We start from the raw sequence: 26,310 nt of genomic DNA on the forward strand, positions 1-26,310 counted from the left end.
TTTCTTATTCTAAATCGCCAAGCAGGCAAGCAAGTAAAACATATTTTTTGGTCAATAGGTTTCGTTCGTTGGTCGTTGCGGTCACAAAACTCAGTCACAAGCACGCGAGGAAAATATTTTTTTTTGTTTTATTCTTTAGCCGAACGGCAGAACGCAAAAATTTAATGTAAGGGCTGCAAAAATAATAACAGTGTTAAAGTGTCTCTTTTTGACAGAAAAAAAATTTTAAATCAAAAATAGAGAGAGAAACAAAATAAAAAAAGGCCATCATGTGGCAGCATGTGCAAAGAGAAAATATCGAACCATACATTTATTTCTTAGTTGTCATTGAGAGTTATGTATTAATTTTGCGTGCTGCAATATTAAATCGAAAATAATTACTGGAATATAAAAATCGAATGATTGAGTAGATTAATGATGGAAACTTTCCGTTCGTGAGAACTTTTTACTTGAAAAATAATATGCAATTTTGTTAACTCGTACTTTTGTTTATAAATACATATCTACTCGGTTAATGTTCTATAGGTACGCGGCGTTGAAAAAATTCAAAAGCGCCTGCGCCGTATTTTTCGTTTCGGTAGAGCCAAAGTGAACAAACATTCTAAACAAATGCAATTGTGTAATGACAACAAAACAAAAACTAAACCACCATTGACAGTTAACACGTGATAACAGCGCGAAAACAGAGATACCCCTTGTAACGGCTTTACAACTACAACAAAGATCCTCGAAATGTTTTCCCGAAAGTTAAACGTGTGGCCATCGTTAACATCACAATGCAGGGGAAATTCAATTAATAAAGCAATGCAATAATCTAACGATAATCAATTAAAAAGTGTAGAAATTGCGCAGATTATAATCATGTAGTAATTTATTCAAGTCATTGGAAAATATTTAAAATTCAAGTGTTCAGTGATAGCACAAAGCAATATTTCAAACCCAATATGGGTTATTAAAAGTTGAAGCTCTATAAAGCGCAGTGAAATAGTTTAGATTTTAACATGTGCTGTTTTAAAACATTTAAACTTTTTATAGTTACTTTCATAATCTTTTTTTTTTGCAAACAATTTTTAACACGGAAGCTCTTTTTGCTTCAATTCTGTTTACAAGCTAAGATGAATCTAAATAAACCGGTATACATTTGAAATTGCTTATCATGCATCAATCACCACAAACACAAATATTAATTTCGGAAAAATACATTTCTAACACACACATATGTCTCCCTAAACACACACAGCAACCGAAAAATAAACAAAAATATAACAAAACATCATAAACCTTTCCACATGTGGGAAAAGAGAAAGTAGACGAAGCCGGTGGTATGGTGCTTTCAAACTATGAATTTAACTATAGTTTTGTTATAGCCAAAGTGAAAAATATTAATCAATATCTATTTCTATCTATATTTAATGTATTATTTATGTAAAACAGTGAGAATTGATGATGCTTTCTTCATACAATTAAAAAGTTGTGTGGAAAAATTGCTTACTAAAAGCAAAACAAAATCTAATAAAACAAATTAAAACAACAAATAATAATAATGTGACAAATTATTTTAAAAACTAATAAAAAAAAATATCATCATATACAGAAAAACTTCCATAAAAACATTAACAGTGTTTAAATAAATAACGTTAAAATTTGATATGAAGATATTAGATCTGTTCGTGTACTATTCCAGTAAAAATTTGCAGTAGAGTAATAGCCATTTTACTCTCGTTAAACAATGTGCAAGCATAAGAACGTGAACGACTTCTAGTGAAAATTTGCACAAACACAGCTGATTTTTATTTTGGTTGGTTTTTTATTTGCTTGCTTGGAAAGCATATTTTTTAAATAAAAAATCCTGGCGATTCTTTTGATAAGGACTTTTGATCCTTAGATAAACGTCAATTTGCGTGATCGTGATTGAATTAAAATTCCTCGTGCGTGAGCTTGAATCACGACTCACATTGCTAATCACAATTCATGAGAAAATCACGAAACACGATATATCAACAATATAAACAGGGTATTACTGTTATTTTCCCCCAAATTATCACCGACGTTTGCAAAACAAAAAATTATCATAAAAAAGTCATGCGTGAGCGATCCGGAATAATTTGTTTGTCTCGTGTTTTGCGTGAGCGAAAAATCACTCACGGGCACATTTCTAATCTACAACTAAACATAGCCCAGTTTGCGCCCAAAATGGCATGCGTTAATAATAAGTGTATCTGCGAAAGTTGGAATAGTTTTATTCCTTCGAAAGATCATAAATCCTACCATGTATGCTAATTTCGCCATCCTTGAAATAATGGTCTAAGATCCCATAAAATACATACTCATATGTAAATTATTAATCGTCATGACATTTTAAGAAGTTTTAGCCAACTATTGGCAACAAGATGACGCACAAAATAGAGTAATTTTCAACATATTTGTTGTTGTAAATATAAAGTGTTTTAAAGTTAAGCGTTTTGTGTTGTAATTTTACACAACAATTAATTATTATTTTTCGCACTTTTGACCCTAAATTTGTAATTTACCAATACAAATGCATGGTTGTTTTGTAAATTACCCATTTAGGGACAAAAGTGCATAAAACAAAAATTAATTGTTCTGTAAAACTGCAACACAAAATGTTTAACTTCAAAACACTTTCTGTATTAAAAATTTACAACAACAAACATCTCTTTTTCGTGCGATATCTTGTTGCAAATAGTTTAGAGTGTACCTTAAGTGTGCTTACGATGACCTATCTTCAAAACTATCTCGCGAAACCTATTGCTCAATATCTCTAAAAGGGCAAAACAATCGTTTTGTTTGTTTGCAATACCAAATATAGGCCATATTTCGGTATATTGGCATTACTGTTTGTGCACGTTCTTTGAAAATACCTCACACTCAATGACGTTGCGGCTTTTTACCACTTGTGTCAAACTCACACGTAACTTTTCTCCGACTTTGCCTCGCTCTCTTTCTCTCCCTGGCGCTCATCATCTTTCTCTATTATTTTGAACATTGAACTTGAACTTTTTTACGTATGTTCTGTTAAACATTTGCTTTTTCATTAGAGATATGGAAACAAAAATTTCTACATTTCTTTTATGATTAAGTAACGATGTAAAAGAGGACAAAAAAAAAAATAAAATAGATTATTGAAGGGTTATTTGCTTTCAGAGTATCTTTCTTTTTCTGGGGGCAATTAAAAGAACAGAATTCCAAGTTTAATTGAAAAACAGGTTTGAAATAATTACATTTGCGTAATTAAAAATTTTTTAAGCTTTTGGGATAGCTGTTTTTTGGCTTGGGATTAGTCATTTCATTGTTTACAAGACAATTTTATTATTTTGGGTAGAAAATCAAAATAACAAATTTAAAAATAATTTTGTTTTATTGTAGAAATTTTAATTAGTATGTAAGAAAAGGGAGTACAAATTAGACCAACTTTAGTTTTTCGCATAAACATCAGGAAATCACATGAAAATAAAAGCCCAAGCAGTGGTTCCTATGCTAATTATTAAAATTGAAGTTCTATGTAAAAAATCTAAAGTATAGTACATTTATGTATACTTTCACTTCACGTATTTATAATATTTATCAACCAAAATTTACTAAGAAATGTTAAGGATCTGTAAAATATCAACCAAAATTTTGCTAAGAAATGATAAGGGTCTGCAAAATGTTGCACCCAAATTTTTGTATCCACTTTCCTTTAAAATTGCCATTTTTGTGTAATTTTGTTTTTTTATTTGGAAGAGTAGGTGTAGGAGTATTAAAACAAATGTAGTTTTGCCCGCGTTCTCTAAAATTTGCACAAATTTAATTACCAGCAATCGAGTGCCAGAGATAGACAGGGAGAGAGATAGCAATTTTAACAGTTTAATCAGCTGTAGGTTTAATTTAAGATTTTCTTTTTAGTTAAACATTCGCAAAAATTTTATGTGACAACACTGCTATTTGAAAGCTAGATTTCCTTAAAGAGTTATTTGCAAAAATGCAAACATTCTTCTGTCTACCAATCTTATTTTATAAACAACAAACATTTGTTATTCGTTTATGCCTATTTGTATTAGAACTCATTGAAATGCTCGCAAAGTCATTGAAATTGTTGTTACTCTCCTTTATATGCCACCATAACCGCCAACAAGACTAAACCGCCTAAACAGAATGAGCGCGTTGAAAAATGGAACTTTGCGGAGTTGCAGCAAAATTGCATTTTTCAAAAAAATGAACACGCAAAAGTTAAACAATTTTTAACTTTGACGACCTACTACACTACTTCACGTGTGGCAACACAAAATGACGCTCGCTGTCAGGCGTCAAAGTTGAAAGTTTTTTAACTTTTCCGTGTTGAAAATTTGTACAGAGTTGTAGTTTTGCAACGCGACTCTCAAAACTAAACTTCAACGTGCTCGTCATGTTTTGGACATAAGCTAAGTATTCTGTTCAGCTGTTCTGTAAAGAATTTTGTGTGCGTGTGTGTATACGTGTGCGTACATGAGCAGAGAATATGCGAGAAAGAAGCTGACAACAAACCTGGCCGGCTGCTAACAGCTGTTCGCGTGAGACCACCTTTTTAAATCCGCCTTGGTTCCAATGGTTCGTTTTTCTTTATTAATTTGAGAAAAATAATAGAGAAAACAATAAGTGCAGATAGTAGAGCTTGCAAAATATCGATGGCACTATCGATATTTATTTTTTTGACTGAATATCAATTGATATTTTCCCGATGGATACTATCGAAAAAGTTATTTTTTGCAAAGTTAAACAAAAATAAGCGATTCGACATTAAATGTATCCTTTTAGATACATTGCATTTACAGAGTACGCATGTTTCATATGATTAGGCTAACATTTTTTACTACGATTTCTCTCATGACTTGCAACCGAGTTTATTAATCTTGGTTTTATTTGGTATTGATATTGCTTCTATATAAATCATCTCCTGATTTTACTTCTTATTTTCGTTTGAAATATAGGTGATGGGAAATTAACGATAGTATCGATACTATCGATATTTATTAGTAAAAATATCGATAATATCGAATGTTGCAATTATCGATATTTCGAAAGCAGAAAATAATGCCAACCCTTAATTGGCAAGGTGGTGGAGTTCCTGTGCTTAACAGAAATCGACATACATATGACAAATTTTACAAAAATTTTGCAAATTGTTATGATTTCATACTGCGTGCAAATGTTTCATTTCCATTGTCTTTAGGTCGAGTTGAAGTCATTTAAAAACTTCTAAAGTAAAATTAAATTTTTAAAATTTTAAATTAAAATTTAATCTTTCTAAGACGTTACATTTAAAAATATTAAAAAATTACAAAATATTCCATTACAGTACATTTACAAATCGATAAATACGAGAAAATTGCCAAAAATCAAGACCTTTAAATGTTAATTTTTGCCTATTTGAATTAATAGCGTACTAACTGGATACCCTATTCCTCATGGCTTTTTGTATAATCTATCAAGGGACAATAACAACATAAAGTTCAGGGCATATGTGCCGTCGAACTTTTGTTTCGTTAGTGATCTTTGTTGGAATCAATGTTTTCTCTGTGAAGTAGCAACTTATCTCTACTATAGACTCTATTATGCTTTTATTACAATATGCACAAGGCAAACTGTTGACCATAGTTTTGTATCGCCACTTTAAATGCAAAACAATGCTATCCACAAACAATATTGCCGTTGTGCGACCAAAGGGGCAATAAATAGAAAATTAAAATATATTTTTTATAAAATTTTTTCCAAAATTTTAGTACAATTTCTATTGAAAAAATTTTAACAAATTTAATTCCATAGAAAGTTTTGTTTTTTGTTATTGTTTTTGTCTTATTTCACTTCGATTTTCACAGTGAAATTCCATATAAAACAAGTAAGAGCGTGCTAAGTTCGACCGGGCCGAATCCTATATACCCGCCACCTTGGTCGCATCCGTCGTGTTCTTTTCTCAGTATCTCTTTTTAGGCAAACAAAGAATAATGAATAAGGACGGAGGAGGAGCTATATAAAGTCATAGTCCGATTCGGGGCTCAAGAAGTAAAATCGGGAGATCGGTTTATACAAAATTTGTGTCAAATCGGATGAGAATTGCGCTCCCTAGAGGCTCAAGATCCCAGATCGGTTTATATGGCAGCTATATCAGTTTATGGACTGCTTTGGATCACACTTAGCACAGTTGTTGGAAATGATATCAAAACACTATGTGCAAAATTTCAGTCAAATCGGATACGAGTTGCGCCTTCTTAAAGCTCAAGAAGTCAAGACCCAAGATCGGTTTATATGGCAGCTACGTCAGGTTATGAACCGATTTGAACCATACTTAGCACAGTTGTTGGAAGTGATATCAAAACACTATGTGCAAAATTTTAGTCACATCGGACGAGAATTGCGCCCTCTAGAGGCTCAAGAAGTCAAGACCCAATATCGGTGTATATGGCAGCTTTAGCAAAACATGGACCGATTTGACAATCCCAACCGATCTACAATAATAAGAGGTATTTGTGCAAAATTTCAAGCGGCTAGCTTTACTCCTTAAAAAATTTGCGTGCTTTCGACAGACAGACGAACGGACCGACGGACACACATGGCTATTTCGACTTAAAATGTCACGACGATCAAGAATATATACTTTTGTTTCGTTAGTGGGGGTCTTAGACGCATATTTCGAGATGTTACAAACAAAATGATAAAATTAGAATGCCCCCGCCCTATGGTGGAGGGTATAAAAAGTGTGAAAACAATTTCATTTGTAGTATTAAGTTCTTTATTGAGTGGAAATTTGGCATTCATTAAAAGCGTGGTCGAAACGTTTTTCAACTTGGGCTAACATGATAAAAAAAAGGAATTTTCGTCGCATTCGCATAGCATTTTCTTTTAAATAAATAACAATTGTTAGCAAAAATAGCTCTTTCATTTTTATTTTCATGATATCGCTACGCAAACAAAACAATTTACCAAATTAGTGCTGGTGGGAAAACATATTTTTCAATTTTCTTTTACAAAAAAATTCTAAAATTTTTTTGTTTAAGAAAATTTATTTTTTTAAGTATTTTTTAATTTTCTTTTACAGAAAAATTTCTAAATTTTTTTCTTTTATAAAATTTATTCAAAAATATGTTGCCAAAATTTCTATAGAAAATTTTAAAATTTTTATTTGTTCAAAAATTGTTGTCGACTTTTTATTTATATAGAACACTAGCTGGCCCGGTGTGCTGCGCTACACCCTTAAGTGTTTGCGGCCCACTTTTGACATGGTGCAAAATTGAAAAAAAATTATATTCACATTTAACTCTCAAATATCATTCATTAGAATAGCATATTGTCCCGTTTGATATACATGATCATTTGGCGCATAATTTTGAGTTGGGGCGACCCCCCGGGAAGAGACTCAAATTTTTATATAAGATTCGTATTCTACTCTCAAATACCTTTCGTTTGAGTTCTGTGATCGCTCTTAATAAGGACTATAGAAATCTTGCCAGTAACTTCAATGTATGTTTTGACTTTTTTCTTTCCAGCCCTCAAAATCCATGACGACATCATTTTTAAATGCACACCAATGACCAAATGTTCCTGTATCAATAATGCCGTCGTATATAGAGTGACCATGAAACGATTTTAATTTAAGATTTTCCTCATTGCCTTTATCTTCACCATCATATCCATCTCCACTACAGTACAACTGTAAAGGCGGAAACGCCATAATTTCTATAACTTTAGACACTTGAATTATTCCTCTCACCCACCCAACACCATGAGTAATTTTGATGCCTGGGATTATGCGGTGCTAATCACCATATTGATAATATCGGCCATGATTGGCATATACTATCGCTTGTCCGGAGGCAAACAAAGAACCACCAAAGAATATCTGATGGCGGATCAAAGTATGTCGGCGCTGCCGGTGTCATTCAGTCTAATGGCCAGTTTTATGTCGGCCGTAACGCTTTTGGGTGTCTCAAACGAGAGCTATGTATACGGCTGCATGTTTGCAGTGATTAATATTTCCTACGTCATAAGTACACCCATAGCTGCTTATCTTTTTCTACCGGTTTTCTATCGCATGAGGACCACCAGTGTCTATGAATATCTGGAGAGGCGTTTTGGTCACAGCATGCGTATGGCTGCCTCAGTGGCCTATTCCATACAGATGATTTTATATATGGGTATTGTGCTGTATGCCCCAGCCCTAGCATTGGAAGCAGTTACTGGTATAAGCAAGGTTGCAGCTATTCTGGCTATAGGTGTTGTATGCACCTTTTATTCTACGGTGGGTGGTATGAAAGCCGTACTCATTACAGATGTCTTTCAATCCATACTAATGTTTGCTGCCATTTATGCGGTGATTATTGTATCGGCCATTAAGGCAGGTGGTCTTAAGGAGATATGGTCTGTGGCTGCTGAAAATGAGCGTTTAAATTTTGATGATTTCTCAGTGGATCCCACAGTACGTCACACATGGTGGAGTCTGATAATAGGAGGCATGGTTACTTATCTCTCTCTGTATGGAGTAAATCAAACTCAAGTGCAGCGTTTACTTAGTGTAAAGGATTTAAAAAGTGCCCAGACGGCATTATGGTGGAATCTACCTATATTGTGCTGTTTAAGTTTTAGTACCTTGTTTAGTGGTTTGGCCTTGTATTACTACTATCTGAAATGTGATCCACTTTTGGGAGGACGTATCAAGTCCAGAGATCAGCTGATGCCTTTATTTGCTGTTGATACAATGGGTGAGTACAAGATAGGGAAATGGAGTAAAGGGATGTCAAATAATACACTCAAAAAATAGGCTAGTAAATAAGATTTTGAAAAGCAAAATATGTATGTATAATGATTGGTTGTTTTGTGTTTTCTTTTTTAAACAAAAATGAATGGAAAAGTGTTAAAAATAGTTCTAACTATTATAAGATTTGTTAAGTCAAAAATGCTACATGAGGCAATTAACTCACAAATATGTCGTTCCTGTTTTTGATTAAAACCCCCATTTACAATGCTCATTAAATCCGGATTTAAGGCTCTCGTCAGCTAAATTTTGTAAAGGGAAAACAGAGGATCGAGTCATTAAATTCGGATTTAAAGTGCAGTGTAAACGGTGTTTAATGGTTTTGCCATTGTCATTATGTGGAGTGGAATTAATTCATCATGAGGCTTCTCCGGTTAAGTTTGACTTACATCTAAAGCTTACGGCCTAAAGCTTGACGTGTTTGTCCAAGTAAATGCTGCGACTAATTTTTATGATTCTCCCACTCTTTACCTATTCTACCCATGCTCTGCTTTTTAAAATATGAGAGCAATGCGAATATCGAGTGATGAGTTTTACACTCACAAAGGCTTATTTGAATTCTGGAACAAGTGGTGAATTTCCAAACAGCTGATTACGTCGACAATTATAAAGAATAGTATAATATTTTTTATGCAGGATGCACTAATAAGGGGAGGTCATGCGAATAGCTGAGTACCATTTTTTTTTATTTTTGTTTTGATTTTGCAATATATCTAAATATCAAATGCTTGTGATTGCTTGTTATTGTTTTCTAAGATCTTAAAACGATGTTTTATTTGATCCGATATTGCACACATAAGCTACAAAACAGTGTTATAAAGAGGAAAATAGAACTTTAAAACACATTTGAAGAAGATAAGTTGGTAAACAACGTTTATTCCTTAAATCATTTTGACATTTGCAATTCCGGCATTTGCCAATCAAGGTAGATTCGTTGGGAGTATATTTTTGTTGTCGTCCTTATGACGCTACCTCTTAATTCTATCATTGGTTTAATGCCATGGTATAATTAAGAGATAGCGTCATTAGCACGACAACAAAAATCTACCCCCTACGATACTACCTTGAGTGGCAAATGCCGAGAATTGAAATCTCAAAGTCGAACATGGTAAACACGCTTTCACGATATATTCGATATAAGTACGTCCTACCAATGTAGGGCTCTTGAAGTCTCCATGCTGATATCCCGGCACGGGATAACTTATGAGCATCATGCAGGCCGGAACTTTGAGCCCCAATCTGTGTGATGTTTTTCGTTATCACGAAAAGCTTAGCTGGGAGCTACCGTCCACAGGTTGCGAATAGTGAAATGCTCCATTCGGAGTAGCTGCAATTGCGGTATCGAGCGGACAGTCTCAATGAGAGGCCGGGAGGCACCGGCTCTTGCAGAAATACTCAGTATCTACAATATGATGCTCGATACGACAAGGCGAGTTATTGGCGCCTTTAAATAACCAATGGCCACTATGTTCCAGCGGCAATCGGTCGTATAGACCGGAACGAGCTTGCTCGCCCATAAGAGCTTGACGAGGATCGCCACCTCCACATGCATATGATTGAATAATGACGCAACGTCATTAGCAATTCGTGAGCACCACAGTTGTTGGTGTGTTCCTTTTCCGTTGCAAGAAATATTCGATCATTAAGCTCGTATCGAAAGAGAAATAAACAAAAATTATAACGTTTTGCATAATTGGTGTTAAATTTGGAGTTTTTTCAGTCCAAATCAGCAATTTAAGCACATTATCAATTAAACCTTTTTAGCGGTTAATGATCAATGTAATATCTTATATTTTTTTAAGTTTATTGGTGCTTGTTTGGAAAAAATATTTACTCATATTTTATTATTTTTAATAAATATAACAGCTCCAAGTTATTTTCAAAATAATATTCTAATTTAAATACTTTTATGCCTTGTAGTTGTTTTGTTATTTTTTTTTTTTCTATTATTATTATGTGTGAAAAATGTTTATTCTCAACACATCTATTGCAATGAAGGTGACGATAAGAAATAAATATGTAGTCTATTTTTTTGCACCTTGATGGTGGGAAGGTAGCGCATTTTAGTCTGTGGGCTGCATTTCTGGTGTATGTAAAATAGTGTAATTAGTTCGGTTTTTGAAAAATGGGATTTCGGGTTTTGAGCTCAATACACTAATCGGTTTCTTGAAAATGTCTAATTTTCGGGTTTTTGATAAATGGTTTCAATGCTATATTTCTTACCATATTTTGTGATAATTATCACTTATTTCATTGAAATTTTGTCTTTTGAAAGTATTTCTTTGAGGTTTGACGTCCATAGGAAAAGTCTTAAAAAAATTTATCGAAATTCTATTTTTAGGGTAAATTCTATCAACATTTTGTTTATAAAGAAATATTTATCGAATTTTTATCTTTATAGAAAATCTAACTAAAATTTGTTCTTTGGAAAATTTTTATCTTAATTTTGCCTTAAAAAATTGTATCAATTATTTTTTTGATTGAGAAGTTGTGAAAAATATTTTGTATCTGAAAAAATTGGAATTATCAAATTTTTATCTTTATAAAATATAGATTGAAATTTGTTCTTTGGAAAATTTTTACTTTTTTTTGTTTATATTATCATCATCTTAATTTTGTTGTTTTTAATAAAACTCTCTTTTTAATGCGACCTTTACTTTTTGCCGCCGGTGGGGTTTGAACATTGAACTCGTTCGCTAGTCAGATGCGCTACCAACTCAGCCAAACACATGTTTATAATGTGCGCGGCTAAAGGTAAACAAATACAATTGATCTATCTTTAGAACAAACAGCATCGTCTGTAGCTCCCGTCGGTACTCCTTATTTTTTAGCTTGCTCTTGGAAAGTAATTATGAATTTGAATCTCCTTTTACTCTCTGTGTTTGACTTGCACACACGCCCAACATATTGTTCATGTGTTCAGTATTGAGCCCATAAAAGGAGCATTTTTTATCCGATTTGGATGAAATTTGGAACAGTGACTTTTGGTAGACTCCCATACCTTTTTGTTGAATATGCATATAGTTGCCATATACACCGATCTCCCGAATTGTATTGAGCCAATAAAAGGAGCATTTTTCATCCAATTTCGATGAAATTTGAAACAGTGAGTGAAACGTTAGGCGCCAGGGTCCTTTATGGGCAACATTTGCTTTTCCTTTTGAATCTCATAATGAATTTTTAGCAAAAAGAGTTTAGCAAAAAAAAAAAAAAAACTTTGGACGAGAAACAATGAAAAACCTTAAATTGGCGAAATGTGAAAATGTAAATAATAATATTTTTAAATTTTACATTCTGTAACCATATTACATTTAGAAAAAAAACCTCCCATATATCACATATTACCAATTGTTGACATCAACAATCACGTATTGATCAAATTTAAAAAAATTACAACATATCTCACGTTTTCAGTTATTTGTACCGCAAGATATACATATACATATATAGCCCAAGATATAATTATATTGGATTGCCCAAAAAGTAATTGCGGATTTTTCATATAGTCGGCGTTGACAAATTTTTTCACAGCTTGTGACTCTGTAATTGCATTCTTTCTTCTGTCAGTTATCAGCTGTTACTTTTAGCTTGCTTTAGAAAAAAAAAGAGTAAAAAAAGTATATTTGATTAAAGTTCATTCTAAGTTTTATTAAAAATGCATTTATTCTTTTAAAAAATCCGCAATTACTTTTTGGGCAACCTAATATATCTTATCCGAGATATATTTAGATCTGACCATATACATTTTTTTACTCGACTCAAGTTTTGTGAATATGGCCGTTGATATTTGATAATTTGACTTTATTTCTAAATCAAATATAGGTTTAAATTTTAATATTGGTTCCATTAGAGCGATCAACTTAATCTTCAATATGAGAGAAATATGTTGCTCTGTTCGTATAGGTATAGCTGTTTGTTATGCAGCAAGTACTCCTTAGAGACTAAAAAGAACTCTTTATGTAAATTCTCTTTTTAAAATTAGAGGTATGGATACTATGTTGAACTGTCATAATTTTATTAAATATAATTTAAAGAATATATGTTTTAAGGAATGTATTAGTGCTACTGTTTTTGTGAGTGTTTCATTGAAGATACGTAGCTTCTGTTTTTCTCCTTCTAAGTTAGCATTTTTATTCCCTCTTTTTTCAGGTGAATATCCAGGATTATGCGGCCTATTCGTTTCCGGCATTTTTTCGGCCAGTCTCTCTACTGTTTCATCATCGGTTAGTTCTTTATCGGCGGTAACCCTGGAGGATTATCTGAAACCACTCTACAAGAAAATTTTCAACAAAACAATGACTGATTCCAGTACAACACTACCATCTAAAATTATAGCCTGCATTTATGGCGTTGTGTGCATAGCTCTGGCATTTAGTGTGGGTTCCATGGGTAGCGGTGTTTTACAAGCATCCCTCACCATATTCGGTGTGGTTGGGGGTCCCTTGTTGGCTGTCTTCACACTGGGTGTGGGCACCACCAAGGCCAACCAACGAGGGGTTCTAATAGGCCTGCTGCTGGGCTTGATGTTTTCATTTTGGATAGGTTTTGGAGGTCCTAAGCCCCCTCCAAAACCTTTGCCCTTGGCCAATGAAGGCTGCAACTCCACCCTAGTGGCACCATCTTTAAGTCTAATGCAGGAAATGTTTAATGAAACATTAGCTGCCACCACACCAGTCAATAGTCCAGCGGAACAGGAATATTTCTGGCTGTATCGTCTTTCCTATCTGTGGTTCTCAGTTTTGGGCTTCATCATAACTTTAACCGTAGGCTATGCCAGCAGTTGGCTGCTGGAACATTTCCAATTGGCTGATAATTCTCAAATATATTTAGACACCTCACTGAAACAGATCGACTATGATCTGTTTGCTCCACCCTTGTCACGTAGACTGCGCGAGCGTGATGCCAACGATGAGCTCAGCAAATTAAACTATTGTGAAAACACCATGGTCATGGTACTGGGATAACCAAACACCCGGCTGCCATTTGCCATAATTATGTACATAATGTTGTATGTTAGTTGTTAGTGTTGGGCGGGAAACTAGAAACTATTTGTAATATTGTTTATTATTATAGTTACTATTATTAATATTTTATAGAAAAAATCTTAAGGACCATAACTAAAACAATAAGAACCACCTTTTCCCATTTATGTACAATTTAAGAATTTATTTATGAAACGCTTTTTTATTTAAATTTAATTTTTAAGTTCAAATCAAAGGTTATCATCCTAATTATCATCGAGTAATTTAGCTGCGCATATATTCACGTATGTACATACATAAGTATAACAAATATTTTCTTTTTTTATTGTGTTTTTTGTTTTGATTTTTTTAAAGTATTCATTGTTTTTTATTTAGATGAGCTTTAAAAGCTTGAATTCTGCCTTAAATCGAAATACAAAAGATATGAAGTCTTTATTTTGGAAAAAAATATATATAAACATATATACACACACATTTTTTTTTTGCATTTTTATTTAATGGTGTTTTCTTTTTAATTGTATTTAAAATCTTTATTTTTTTAATTTTTTATTAATGAGAGTTGCTAACGTTGAGGTTTCTGAGCTTTAAAACGATGCTAAATTTGAATTGTAATTTAAGAATTTGGAAAAAATTTAAAAAAAAAATCGGCCGGGCCGAATCTTATATACCCTCCGCCATGGATCAAATTTGTAGAGTTCTTTTCCCGGAATCTCTCTTTTGCTGTTTCAGGCTATAGACCGATTCAGACCATATTTGACACGTATGTTGAAGGCCATAAGTGAAACCGTTGTACAAACCGTTCAGCCAAATCGAATAATAACTGCACCCTCTAGAAGCTCAAGAAGTCAAGATCCCAGATCTGTTTATGTTACAGCTATATCAGGTTATGGACCGATTTGAACCATACTTAGTACAGTTGTTGGAAGTCATAACAAAACATGCCAAATTTTAGCCAAATCGGATAGGAATTGCGCCTTCTAGAGGCTCAAGAAGTAAAATAGGGAGATCGGTTTAGATGGGAGCTGTATCAGGCTATAGACCGATTTGGACTGCATTTGACACGTACGTTGGAGGTTATGGGAGAAGCCGTTGTTCAAAATTTCAGCCAAATTGGATAATAATTACTGTTCAAGAAGTCAATATCCCAGATCGGGTTATATGACAACTATATCAGTTTATGAACCGATTTAAACCATACTTTGCACAGTTGTTGGAACTGTGCAAAGTATGGTTTAAACATGGTTTATGGAACATAACAAAACACGTCATGCTACATTTCAGTCAAATCGGATAGTAATTGCGCCCTCTAGAGGCTCAAGAAGTCATGATCCAAGATCGGTTTATATGGCAGCTATATCAAAACATGGACCGATATAGCCCATTTACAATCCCAACCGACCTACAATAATAAGAAGTATTTGTGCAAAATTTCAAGCGGCTAGCTTTACTCCTTCGAAATTTAGCATGCTTTCGACAAACAGACGGACATGGCTAAGTCGACATAAAATGTCATGTCGATCAAGAATATATATATTGGGTTGCCTAAAAAGTAATTGCGGATTTTTCGTAATTGACAAATTTGACAAATTTGTTCACAGCTTGTGACTCTGTAATTGCATTCTTTCTTCTGTCAGTTATCAGCTGTTACTTTTAGCTTGCTTTAGAAAAAAAGTGTAAAAAAAAGTATATTTGATTAAAGTTCATTCTAAGTTTTATTAAAAATGCATTTACTTTCTTTTAAAAAATCCGCAATTACTTTTTGGGCAACCCAATACTTAATGGGGTCTTAGACGAATATTTCGAGGAGTTACAAACAGAATGACGAAATTAGTATACCCCCATCCTATGGTGGAGGGTATAAAAACGAAATGAAGTTTGCGAGTAATCCCTTTAAGAAAAATGTTAAAAGTAATATTGCTAAAGACTCTATTGCTGTACATATAAAGAGAATATCCAAGAGCCGGTAGTGGTAGAAAGTGACCCTTTTGGGTGACCATCCTTACTACACTTTTTAAACGTCTATACATTTGTTTTCTATTTTAACCTTCTCCTCAGGGCCGCCAGATTTGCCGATTGTTCATCATTTTGCTGATTTAGACCTTTAAAAATAGATAGATTAGCCAATTTTTGTTTGGAAAATACCGAATTTTTTTAAAATATCTAAAATTTGTTTGTCTGTTTTTTATAACCACCACCGAAGGATGAGGCATATTTCTTTAATCATTCCGTTTTCAATACATCGAAATATCTGTTTTAACCCTATATTGTCGATCACAGTAAAATTCAAAGGAAACTTACTCATGACCGTCCGTCTGTGTGTAATGCGTAATCCCATGGAATTGCTTGAGATTTTTTTCTTGTGTACGTAAACTGTACACTAGTGTAAGTATTTTTGCCCATCACTAATCTATACGCTCAAATACTCACTTTTTTTCTCTAGTAGGAGAGATACTAGAGAATAATTATTATAACGGTAAACGAATAATCGTTTGCGGCTATCAAAACACTTTTGCCATTAAAGAGGTTTTGGTTATACAACAAAAGAAAGATCCTTTTACCGAAGCTGCTACAGGTTTTACAATAAACAAAGTTAGTGATATTCAATAATGCTACGTGTATGACTAACGTTTGATATGTTGAAGCGAAACGTTACATAGTTGCAATAAAATACAAAACTTCGCAATAATAAGTATTTTATTAACCGTAAAAATGTACCAAACATTTTATTTTTAGCGTGTAGAAAATTTTTCATTCAACTAACCTAAGATGCTTACTATTTGATGGCAAATGTTAATTCGCCAATTTTTTTTATTCTATAAAGATTTTCTTGGAAAATGATTCATAAATTCAAAAAGCAAATTTTTAACATTTTTTAAAACAATATTTCTCTGTCCTCAAATCTACGGTCAAAGCCTCAAGAACTTATAAATTCTAAGAAATCAACGCTGCTTGCTTTTGGTATTGTAACCATCTATCATTTGTTGTCCTTCGGGCCTGGTCCTGAAAACTTAGCTTACATGTCGCTAGAGGCATACCCACAGATTCCAGTATCCCTGGAATGTGTAGGGTAGTTTCTAGTCTCGCAAGCTCATCCGCTTTACAATTCCCTGGGATATCTCTGTGACCCGGCATCTAGAACAGGTGAATTTTGAAGTCGAGGGCGGTTTTTATGTTCAGAAATGCGTTCTCCAGGGATTTAACGGCTGTCTGAGAAGATGTTAATGCCAATCGTCGTAATGACATTATATCTTAGGCATTCCACCACTTCCTTAATTGCAAGGATCACTGTTTGATACACACTGCAGTGGTCGGGTAACCTTTTCAATATGACCAGTTGTAGATCTCTAGAGTACACCCAAAAGCCCCCCTGGTCGTTTAGTTTGTAACTTCTGTTACCAGGGTTCCAATCGGTTCTATCAGGAATAGTGGTATAGTAATTTTTATCAAAAAGCGGCTCAGACAGGGTGTAATCCACACTGCTTGGAACATCGGATATTGTATCAAGGATAACATAGTCCAATTATTCCCTGTTCTTCTCCCTTGTCGACAACTGCCATCACCAAACCGTCCCTAGCGACATTAGCAAAGGTTCTCGGACCCATCTTACTGTTGTTCATCCTAGTTCTAGGCATGGGATGCCCTCCAGGTGACCTCAGCCTTTTGGCTGACTGCGGTGCCGTTTCCGAATCCAGGCGTGTAGTCTTTGAGGTAGCCTGTGCAACGAATTCCCGAGCCCAATTTAGGGAGCCTTTCTCCCTATTAGTGAGAGTCTTAGGATCATTCGCACCAAGCCTCTCAATAAACCTGAGAGCGATGCGTCTACTATTATTCTAACCTTTTAAAGAGTGTGTTTCCTACCTTTTAAAGAGCGTGTTGGTTTGCCGGGGAAGGCAGATGGCCTAGGCAAATGATATACATGCAAATAAAGAATAGGTTCGGCCTTGTCCTTGAGACAGGGGCTTTTGACGAAGACCAGTAGTCTGTCGGCTGGTGGAGCCTGGAACAGCCACTCCACCAGTCAAGGTTTCAGTAGCAGACAACATGCTACGGCCTGATGCCACCACCGCAGCTGTTGGGTCTTTGGAGTCAATTCTAAGCCTACTCCCGGGCTCTAGATCTGCCGCTCCACTGGAAACAGACGCAGATCAACAACCGCCTAATGCATACCTCTATCGCAGCTATCCTTGAGTGACTTAAATTTTTCTTCCAAAAATAATGACCTATTACAAGTTACAGGAAAATTATTGCGAAGTGAAATAACAATACGTCCGCTCCACTCAACGGTTCAAACAAGAATAAAAGCATAAGTGAAATCGAATTTTCACACCAACGTTCTAATTATGTATAAAATCACTTGAGTTGAGTAAGATCAATGCTCAGTGGTACTCTTTAAAAGTCGGAGACAATTATTAGCGAAATGTTGAAATATGGTTTTGTGAATTTTACTGATGAGGCGAATTTTTCCTATTTCGGTCAGTTTCCCATAAAAATAACTTTTTCACTTATCCATTTTCAGTTTAATTTAAAAAGGGAAATGGCGGCTTAAAAACTTTTCAGTTTGGCGATAAGCAACTTTTTTTTATCAAATTTCACACTAATTATGAAACAAGAAAGTAGCTTATCATTACTTAATTTATTATAAATGTTATATGGTTAAAGTTGGTTATGTAATTTTATATGGTCCATTAAGTATTATACAATTAAACAGGATTAGACTGAGAGTTGAGATATAAACTTCATTTTCTTAAAACCTTGTTAAGTTTTTGCATTTGAATAATTTGAATTCTAATTCTTTTATTCTATTTAAAAAATAATAAAAACATAAAATCTAAATTAAATTAAAAAAATTACAAATCAGTTGTATTAAAACCAAATTAAAAAAAAAACAAACATATGCTCGTATGGCAAAATATAAAAAGCAAAAACTATATAAATGTTATATTTGCTGCGTCAAAGTCTTCCATTGTAATTATAGATTTTAGTTAAAGCAAATTATTCGCATACCCATATGCATACATGTGTATGTATGTTTGTCTGCATGCATATTCGTTTTTGTGTGTGCGTTTAAAGATTTGCCTTTGAAAATTAAGCAACATTGTTGCAAAATTTATCTTTTTGTTCAAAGTCGAAATATACAATATATGCAAAAATAGAATTTAAAATATATGTGCAAAATGTATAATCATCAAAACCATCTATATATATAAAATACATACTCTATATGTGAATAGGAAAATGTAATTGAAAGCGTAAAATCTCATAAAAATTAACTGCGTACAAAAATAATTTGTGCATACGGAACAATTTTGCTAAATTTTGTGTGCAAGACAATATAAAAAATTTGAATTTAAAATTAAACACACATTCACATGTGTGTGTGTGTGTGTGTGTGGCTTTTGGTGTAAAGGAAATACAACCAGTAGTTGGTATAGTTAATGGTATGTACATGGCAAAAAAACATACTTAACATTTTCATCTAAATTATTTTCAAAATATTTTTCTATTAAAAAAATTATTTAAAATTTGACCGAAATCTTATTTTTATGCTTTAGATTTTCTTATTAATTTTTTAAGGGCAAAATTTGTTGTATTAATTTTATTTCCTTGGACATTTTTTCAAAAATTTTTTACTAAAAAATATTCTAATTTTAGTAAGTTTTTTTTTGTAAATTTCGGTCGAAAATTTAAGAAAATGTTTTCTATAGAAAAATATAACACAATTGTTTTTCTATTCAGTATTAATTTTAATTGTATTTATTAAATTTTTAATGAATTATTTTACTCTCCAGGATGGGGGTATACTAATTTCGTTATTCCGTTTGTAGCACCTCGAAATATGCATCTAAGACCTCATAAAGTATATATATTTTTGATCGTCATGACATTTTAAGTCGATCTAGCCAAGTCTGTCCGTCCGTCTGTCTGTCGGTCCGCCCGCCTGTCCATCCGTCCGTTTGTCTGTCCGTCTGTCAAAAGTGAGCGTGGAATAAAGCTAGACGCTCGAAATTTTGCACGAATATATTTTATTAGTATTGATAGGTTGGGATTTTAAATGGGCCAAATCGGTCCATGTTTTGATATAGCTGCCATATAAACCGATCTTGGGTCTTGACTTCTTGAGCATCTGGAGGTCGCAACACCTCGATATATGCGTCTAAGACCCCATAAAGTATATATATTTTGGATCGTCATGACATTTTAAGTCGATCTAGCCATGTCCGTCCGTCCGTCTGTCTGTCCGTTCGTCCGTCCGTCTGTATGTCTGTCCATCCGTCCGTCCGTCCGTCTGTCGAAAGCACGCTCTTTCGAAGGAGTAAAGCTAGACGCTTGCAATTTTGCACAAATATATCTTATTAGTGTACATAGGTTGGGATTGTAAATAAGCCAAATCGGTCCATGTTTCGGTATAGCTGCAATATAAAACGATCTTGGGTCTTGACTTCTTGAGCCACTAGAGGGCGAAATTCATATCCGATTAGGGTGAAATTTTTCATGAGGTATTTTTTTATGACTTTCAACCACTGTGCTAAGTATGGTTCAAATCGGCCCATAACCTAATATAGCTGCCATATAAACCGATCTTGGATCTTGACTTCTTGACCCACAGGAGGGCGCAATTCTTATTCGATTTTGCTGAAATATTGTACAACGGCTTCTCCAAGGACCTTCAAAATACATGTCCAATATGGTCTTAAACGATCTATAACCTGGTACAGCTCCCATATAAACCCATCTCCCGATTACGCTTCTTTTGCCCCTACAAGGCGCAATTCTTATCCGTACGGACTGAAATATTACCCAATGACTTCTACTATGGTCTGTAACATTCAATTCACTTATGGTCCGAATCGGACCATAACTTGTTTTTAAAATATTAGTTAATTTTTTTCAATTATTTGAACAAAATTTAATTTTTTTTTGTTTATTGGCCTTTATAAATTTCTTACAATAATTTAAAAATTTCCTTATGCAATTTTTTTTCCAACGCAAACATACCAATAACCAACATTTTTTTCTCTGCAAGAGAATGCATACATCTCCGAAGCAACAAAATTAGATCCAAAGAAATATACATATGTACATATATACAAATTACACTAAAATCTTGTTGGCCTTTTATTGCACATATATGTACATAGATGTGTATAAAACCATTAAGACGTTCTATATCTTTATTTGCAAGTGTAATAAAAGCATAAGATTATAAATGTCTTAGCAAAAAAAAAAACCAAATCCTAGATGAACTTATATTTGTATATAAATAAAAAAAATTTACAATGTTTATAAGATTTAAATGATGTGTTTTATTATTTTTTTATAACTGACCCCTCTAACATCTGTTGGGGAAAAAATGCTACTTCTACTGAAGCAGTAGCAAGATGTCATCAGGTAAGTTATGATATGGCACAAATATAGTACCATAGATAAGCATGAATATATGACATGACGACAGGGTGTGAATCATTTTTTGGCGGTTTCTGATAACAAAGCGATCATTTGAGAGCGTGGGAGGCAAAGTATTTATTATTTAGCGCCTTAAAATGTGGACTTTTGGTACCACTTATTGCCTGCTGGCAATGCATTTTGCGATGTGTTGATTTATCAAATGTTAATACGTATGGCTTTGTAGCTTGCTTCGTAGAAATTTTCACAGACTATTTTTCATAATTCTATTAAATTTACCGCGTTAATGAAATGAAGCACATATTTGAATTGTTAAGACGCAGGCACAGATGAAATCATCTAATTGAAACTTTCAAATTATATGCATATGTACCTATAACCAAATTCTAATTTGCTTTTAAAGGTCATTATTTTAGAATTAGGTATAAATCAGTAATCCAAAAATATAATGCAAAACAATAAAATTTGCATCATGTATTCAAAATTTTTATTGGAATCGTTAACTTGATCTTTGTCATTTACTTTTAATACCTTCTGCCATTGAAATATTGTTTTAAGACCCCATAAAGAGCATATATTCTTGATCGCCATGCCATTATAAGTTCCGTGCGCAGTTCCATGCTACTTCTTCCATCGAACGCATCCCCAGGTGGTGGATGGGGGAAAGCTCATCAGATATGATGGGAACCGCAGAAATAACATATGTTGGGTGAACACACAAGTTAGCAGAAGCAGGGGTGTCCCGCTTGCACGGATACGAATACGATCATGATGGGTTCGTGCAATAGGGTCGTCAGCGGATGAGCAAAAAGAAATGACCAACGATGGCCTCATTGATCTTCAGAAGATTCATCAATTACAGAAACATCAACAAGAAATAATGGAATTGACAACACCCCAATGATGACGTATGGATTCAGAACACGGTTTAGGATTGGAACATGGAACGACAGAACTCTCTCAGAGGCATCGAAACTTTACCAAGTCCAGAACGAGATGTCAAACTAATACAACCTAGACATCCTCGATTTAAGGAAAGTACGATGGCTGAAATCCGGAACAATGGATCTTCAAGGTGGCTACCACTTCATTTTTTCTGGCAATGAATTCCATTGAATAAATGGGATCGGTCTTTTACAGTCGCCAAAAGCAAAGCGAGCTTTTCGAACACAATGTTACATCTGATCTGATCTTGAAACGCTAATCTACGTTCGGCTAGAGAAACAAATGTTCTGTCATAACCAATTTAACTATGTAAGTAATGTTATATCTGAACGCATCATGACGGCAATATTCAAAATTCCGCAAAATATCCATTGTACAATGCTACGCGCCAACCGAATCCAATGATGACGAAACAAAGAATCAATTCTATTCCCAACTCGACTCAGTGACAAAAAGAGACATTAAACTGGTTATGGGAGATTCTAATGCCAAGGTGAGCAATAACAAAAATTATCTACAATCAATCATGGGAATACAAGGACTTGGCGATACCAGGAATGACAATGGCGACAGATTGGTTGATTTCTGCGCAAAAACCGGCTCTTTGTTGGAAGCACAAATTTCCCCCATAAACATGTACACAAATATACTTTGGAATCACCAGATGGAAACACTTTTAATCAAATCGACCACGTACTTATCATTTGAAAACTTGACGAGGAGCCGACATCGTTAGTGACCACATGCTTTTAGTGGCCATTCTACGTCTAAGCCCAGCCGTCGTGAGGAGGACTCAATCAAAAAGCACAAAGTTCAACATCTTAAACCTAAAAGACCGCCAAACAACGCGCGAATAGGCAATATTAACGGAGAAGCTGCAAAATAACACCCACACATGGGCCGACATAACGGAGACGGCCATATCTAACATTGGCATTGCTCGACGATTCCAAAAACCATGGATAAGCAACGAAACAATAGAGGAAATAAAACGCCGGAAACGTCTACACAACGCTCTGCTACGGGCAAAATCAAGTGTAACTGAAATCGCGGCCAGGACTGAATATTGCGCTTCCACCGCGCTGGTCAAGCGCCTAGTTCGCAGAGCAAGGCGAAAAAGCAACTAATATTGGAAACATGCTTGGTGTCTAACTCCCTGTGCCTAATCACCGTCTACAGAACTAAATACACACCTACATCTTTTATTCATCGACTTCGAGCGGAACAAACTTCCACAGGATTCGTCTTGGGGACACAACTCCTCACCCCAATAATCAGGAAGGCATGGAATACAAACGGCATCCCCACGGAATCAAAGGAGGGGATCATGGTCACAATCCTAAAGGGGGATTACATTGCACTTGACAGCATTTTGAGGAAGAAACAAACAGGTTTTCGGCCGGGACGTTCTTGTGCCTACTACATTAACTCGCTGTGCCTAATCATTGAACAGTCTACAGAACTAAATACACACCTTCATCTTTTATTCATCGACTTCGAGCGTAACAAACTTCCACAAGATTCGTCTTGGGGACAGAACTCCTCACGACGCACAGTGGGATGGGAAGAAAATAAGTGGAAATAAGTCTGCCATTTTTAAAAGGATAAAGATATCTTCATGATATTTCACATGGTTATAGCAGAAGTGGTAAAAGATAGTCCATTTTATCAACTTTCCAAATTAGTTTAAATTGGTTCAGAAATGCCTTCACGCCTTTGTCAAATTTCTTGGACACTATAAAAGATATCCCGCACATCAAAGCATGTTTTTGAAAATCGGACCATAAATGCGCTTTTGGCAGCCCGAACAAAATTTTGTAGGGCCGAGGAGACCAACTTTGAAGGCCCACTATTAGAAGATATCTTTATCCACTGAAAAATGGCACACTTATTTTCACTTATTTACTCCAGTGGAGTACTCCAGAGTACTCCAACATACACTTGGCCATTGTATACTTTATAAACAACCTTAAAGAAAATTACTGACGATCAGTGTAATTCACCCTTTTGGTGTCACTCATTAGGTTACACGTTTTAAGTTGACCATTAGATAAGATATGTAAGTAGTTTTTATGGAAATATCTTATTGCCTTGCATAATTGCTATCATAAAATAATATTCCATGGCCTTAGTTAGTCATAACAAGTGAAAAGGCGTTATGGTGAGCTAAGTCCAATTTTATTTCCCTTCACTATACGCAAAAGTTATGTACAAATACAGCTGGAAGCGCACAAGTGAAATTTGATGGAAAAAACCACATATTTTTGGTGTTTTTTAATGGAATAAAATTCGCTTAAGTGAATAATTGCTTAAACGAAAATATCGCTTAACTGAAAAACTTTATATGCCACTAATTTAGCTTTTATTTTTATGTGAAACTAAAAAAAGTGAATTTAATTCCATTGAAAAACTTCAAAAATATTTGGTTTTTTCCATCAAATTTCACTTGTGCGCTTTCAGTTGTATTTGTACATAATTGAAAAAGTTATGGGAAAACTTTCTGAAAATGGAAAAAATGCTTGTTATTAAAAACATTTGCAAAAACATATTCTTCATTTCTCTAATAATTTCGTATAATTTTTGTAGAGTAGCACTTAGAATTGTTATTTTTCAACTCAAGTTATCTCATTCATAATTAGTACAGTAAAGCGAACACTATTTTACCTAGACTCTTTTCTTTTCCAAAGTTACGTCACCGATATGTGATACAATACTATAATTTAAAAGGTCTCAGTTCAACCAATATAAAAACCGAGTGAGATTCTGCTTTGTGTAAGTCTGGGCCTTCGTTTGCAAATGCAAATTTGCCAATGAACATTCCATTAGGGAACGGGGGCAAACTTACCACACATCAATGAGTGCTGCCCTATTCAATTGATTTGCAAAGGTAGTTGTCCTCTCACTAAATCCACGTTGAAGTTCTCTAGGAATAGGTGGGAGCGGCAGATCTTTTGTTTTCGGCTATAAACTTAAAAACTTTCCTTATCGTAAAGGTAAAACTTGAAACGGAAGGCGCTCGTTAGAATAGGAGAAGCCTACCTGTTGATTCTTAAAGTTTGGTATGTTCGCGAGAAAAATTTCATATGTCCAATCAAAAATTCGATGGAATCGATTCTCCCATCTCTTTGAATTGGTTGATTTTAAAATCTTAAATATATTTTTGTCCAAATTTAAATTTCTAAGAAAACTCAATTTTTGAAAAAAAATTTCCAAGCTTGGACAATTGAATTTTTAATTTGAAAATTCTTAATATAAATACAATCATGGAAAAAGTATAGTAAGAAGGGCCATCGTTGTCGGAAACAATACACTGCATACATGCGTCATAAGCATGAAGTAGGCATGAAGCGGTTTTAAATAAGCGGTTTTAAAAACCAAACAAATGGGTCTCCTAGCAGAAGCGGAAAGTAAGAAGGGACAACACTTTGTCATGCACACAAAAACACACAAAATTTGTGTCTCTCATAGGTAAACCACAAAACAAATGTTGACAAAGTCAGTAAATGGCATGAACATTCCATTAAGGAACAGGGCCCATGAACATTCTACTAAGGAACAGGGGCAACTTCTCGCATATCAATGAGTGCTGTTCGATTCAAGAAATTTTTGAATGAGATAATGACCAGTACGAAAATGGATATGCGGATCTCAGTGTATAATATATAATAAGAATATAACCATAATGAGCTATAAATCAGATTTTTGTATTTAGAACATCAGGTTTTGTTAGCTGAAACACCAGTAATGTATGTTTTCCCTTTTAGCAAACATTTTTAATGTTTTGAATAACAAATTTCGTTGAGTGTACCTTTTGATTTCCCCCAAAAATTTTTGTTCAATCATAACAAATACATTAAGGAAACTAGACATATACATGGAAATTAACACCATGTCTTTTCAATTCGTTTCAATTTCGTTAATTGATGTATGGTGGTTGCACATTTCCCAACATCAATAAATATTTTATCAACAAATTTATTTATTTAATTGTTTTAATTGAAATCCAAATTAAAATTGCTCGCAGATTGCATACAAACGTGCTGCCTATACATACTTTCATTGAAAGTTTCTATCATTTTTGTCGCAAGTTACATTAGAAAATTTTTAGTTTAATTGCTGAATTAGGCATAGCAACATCAATTTAAAGCAAAAAGATAGGCGTTAGACAAGACCACTTCAAGTGATGTTGAAATT

The 26,310-nt window shown here is 34.2% G+C and overlaps 2 protein-coding genes across 3 annotated transcripts in view; one reads left to right on the forward strand and one right to left on the reverse strand.

Moving 5' to 3' along the window:
* LOC106095223 (arginyl-tRNA--protein transferase 1) overlaps positions 1-26,310 on the reverse strand; it is a 48,203-nt gene that overhangs the window by 11,470 nt on the left and 10,423 nt on the right. The gene's annotated exons all lie outside the window — the stretch shown is intronic.
* Positions 32-14,406, forward strand: LOC106095206 (putative sodium-dependent multivitamin transporter). 2 transcript variants are annotated; one of them, XM_013262451.2, is made up of 3 exons: positions 32-166; positions 7,521-8,732; positions 12,935-14,406. In XM_013262451.2, exons 2-3 carry the CDS (start codon positions 7,757-7,759, stop codon positions 13,747-13,749), a joined length of 1,791 nt encoding a protein of 596 aa, XP_013117905.1. In that variant the 5' UTR covers positions 32-166; positions 7,521-7,756; the 3' UTR covers positions 13,750-14,406. The 2 variants fall into 2 exon arrangements, with proteins under 2 accessions (XP_013117905.1, XP_013117911.1); XM_013262457.2 differs by lacking the exon at positions 32-166 and adding an exon at positions 270-1,133.

The sequence above is a fragment of the Stomoxys calcitrans genome, chromosome 5 (assembly GCF_963082655.1).
Source record: "Stomoxys calcitrans chromosome 5, idStoCalc2.1, whole genome shotgun sequence".
NCBI lineage: Eukaryota > Metazoa > Arthropoda > Insecta > Diptera > Muscidae > Stomoxys > Stomoxys calcitrans.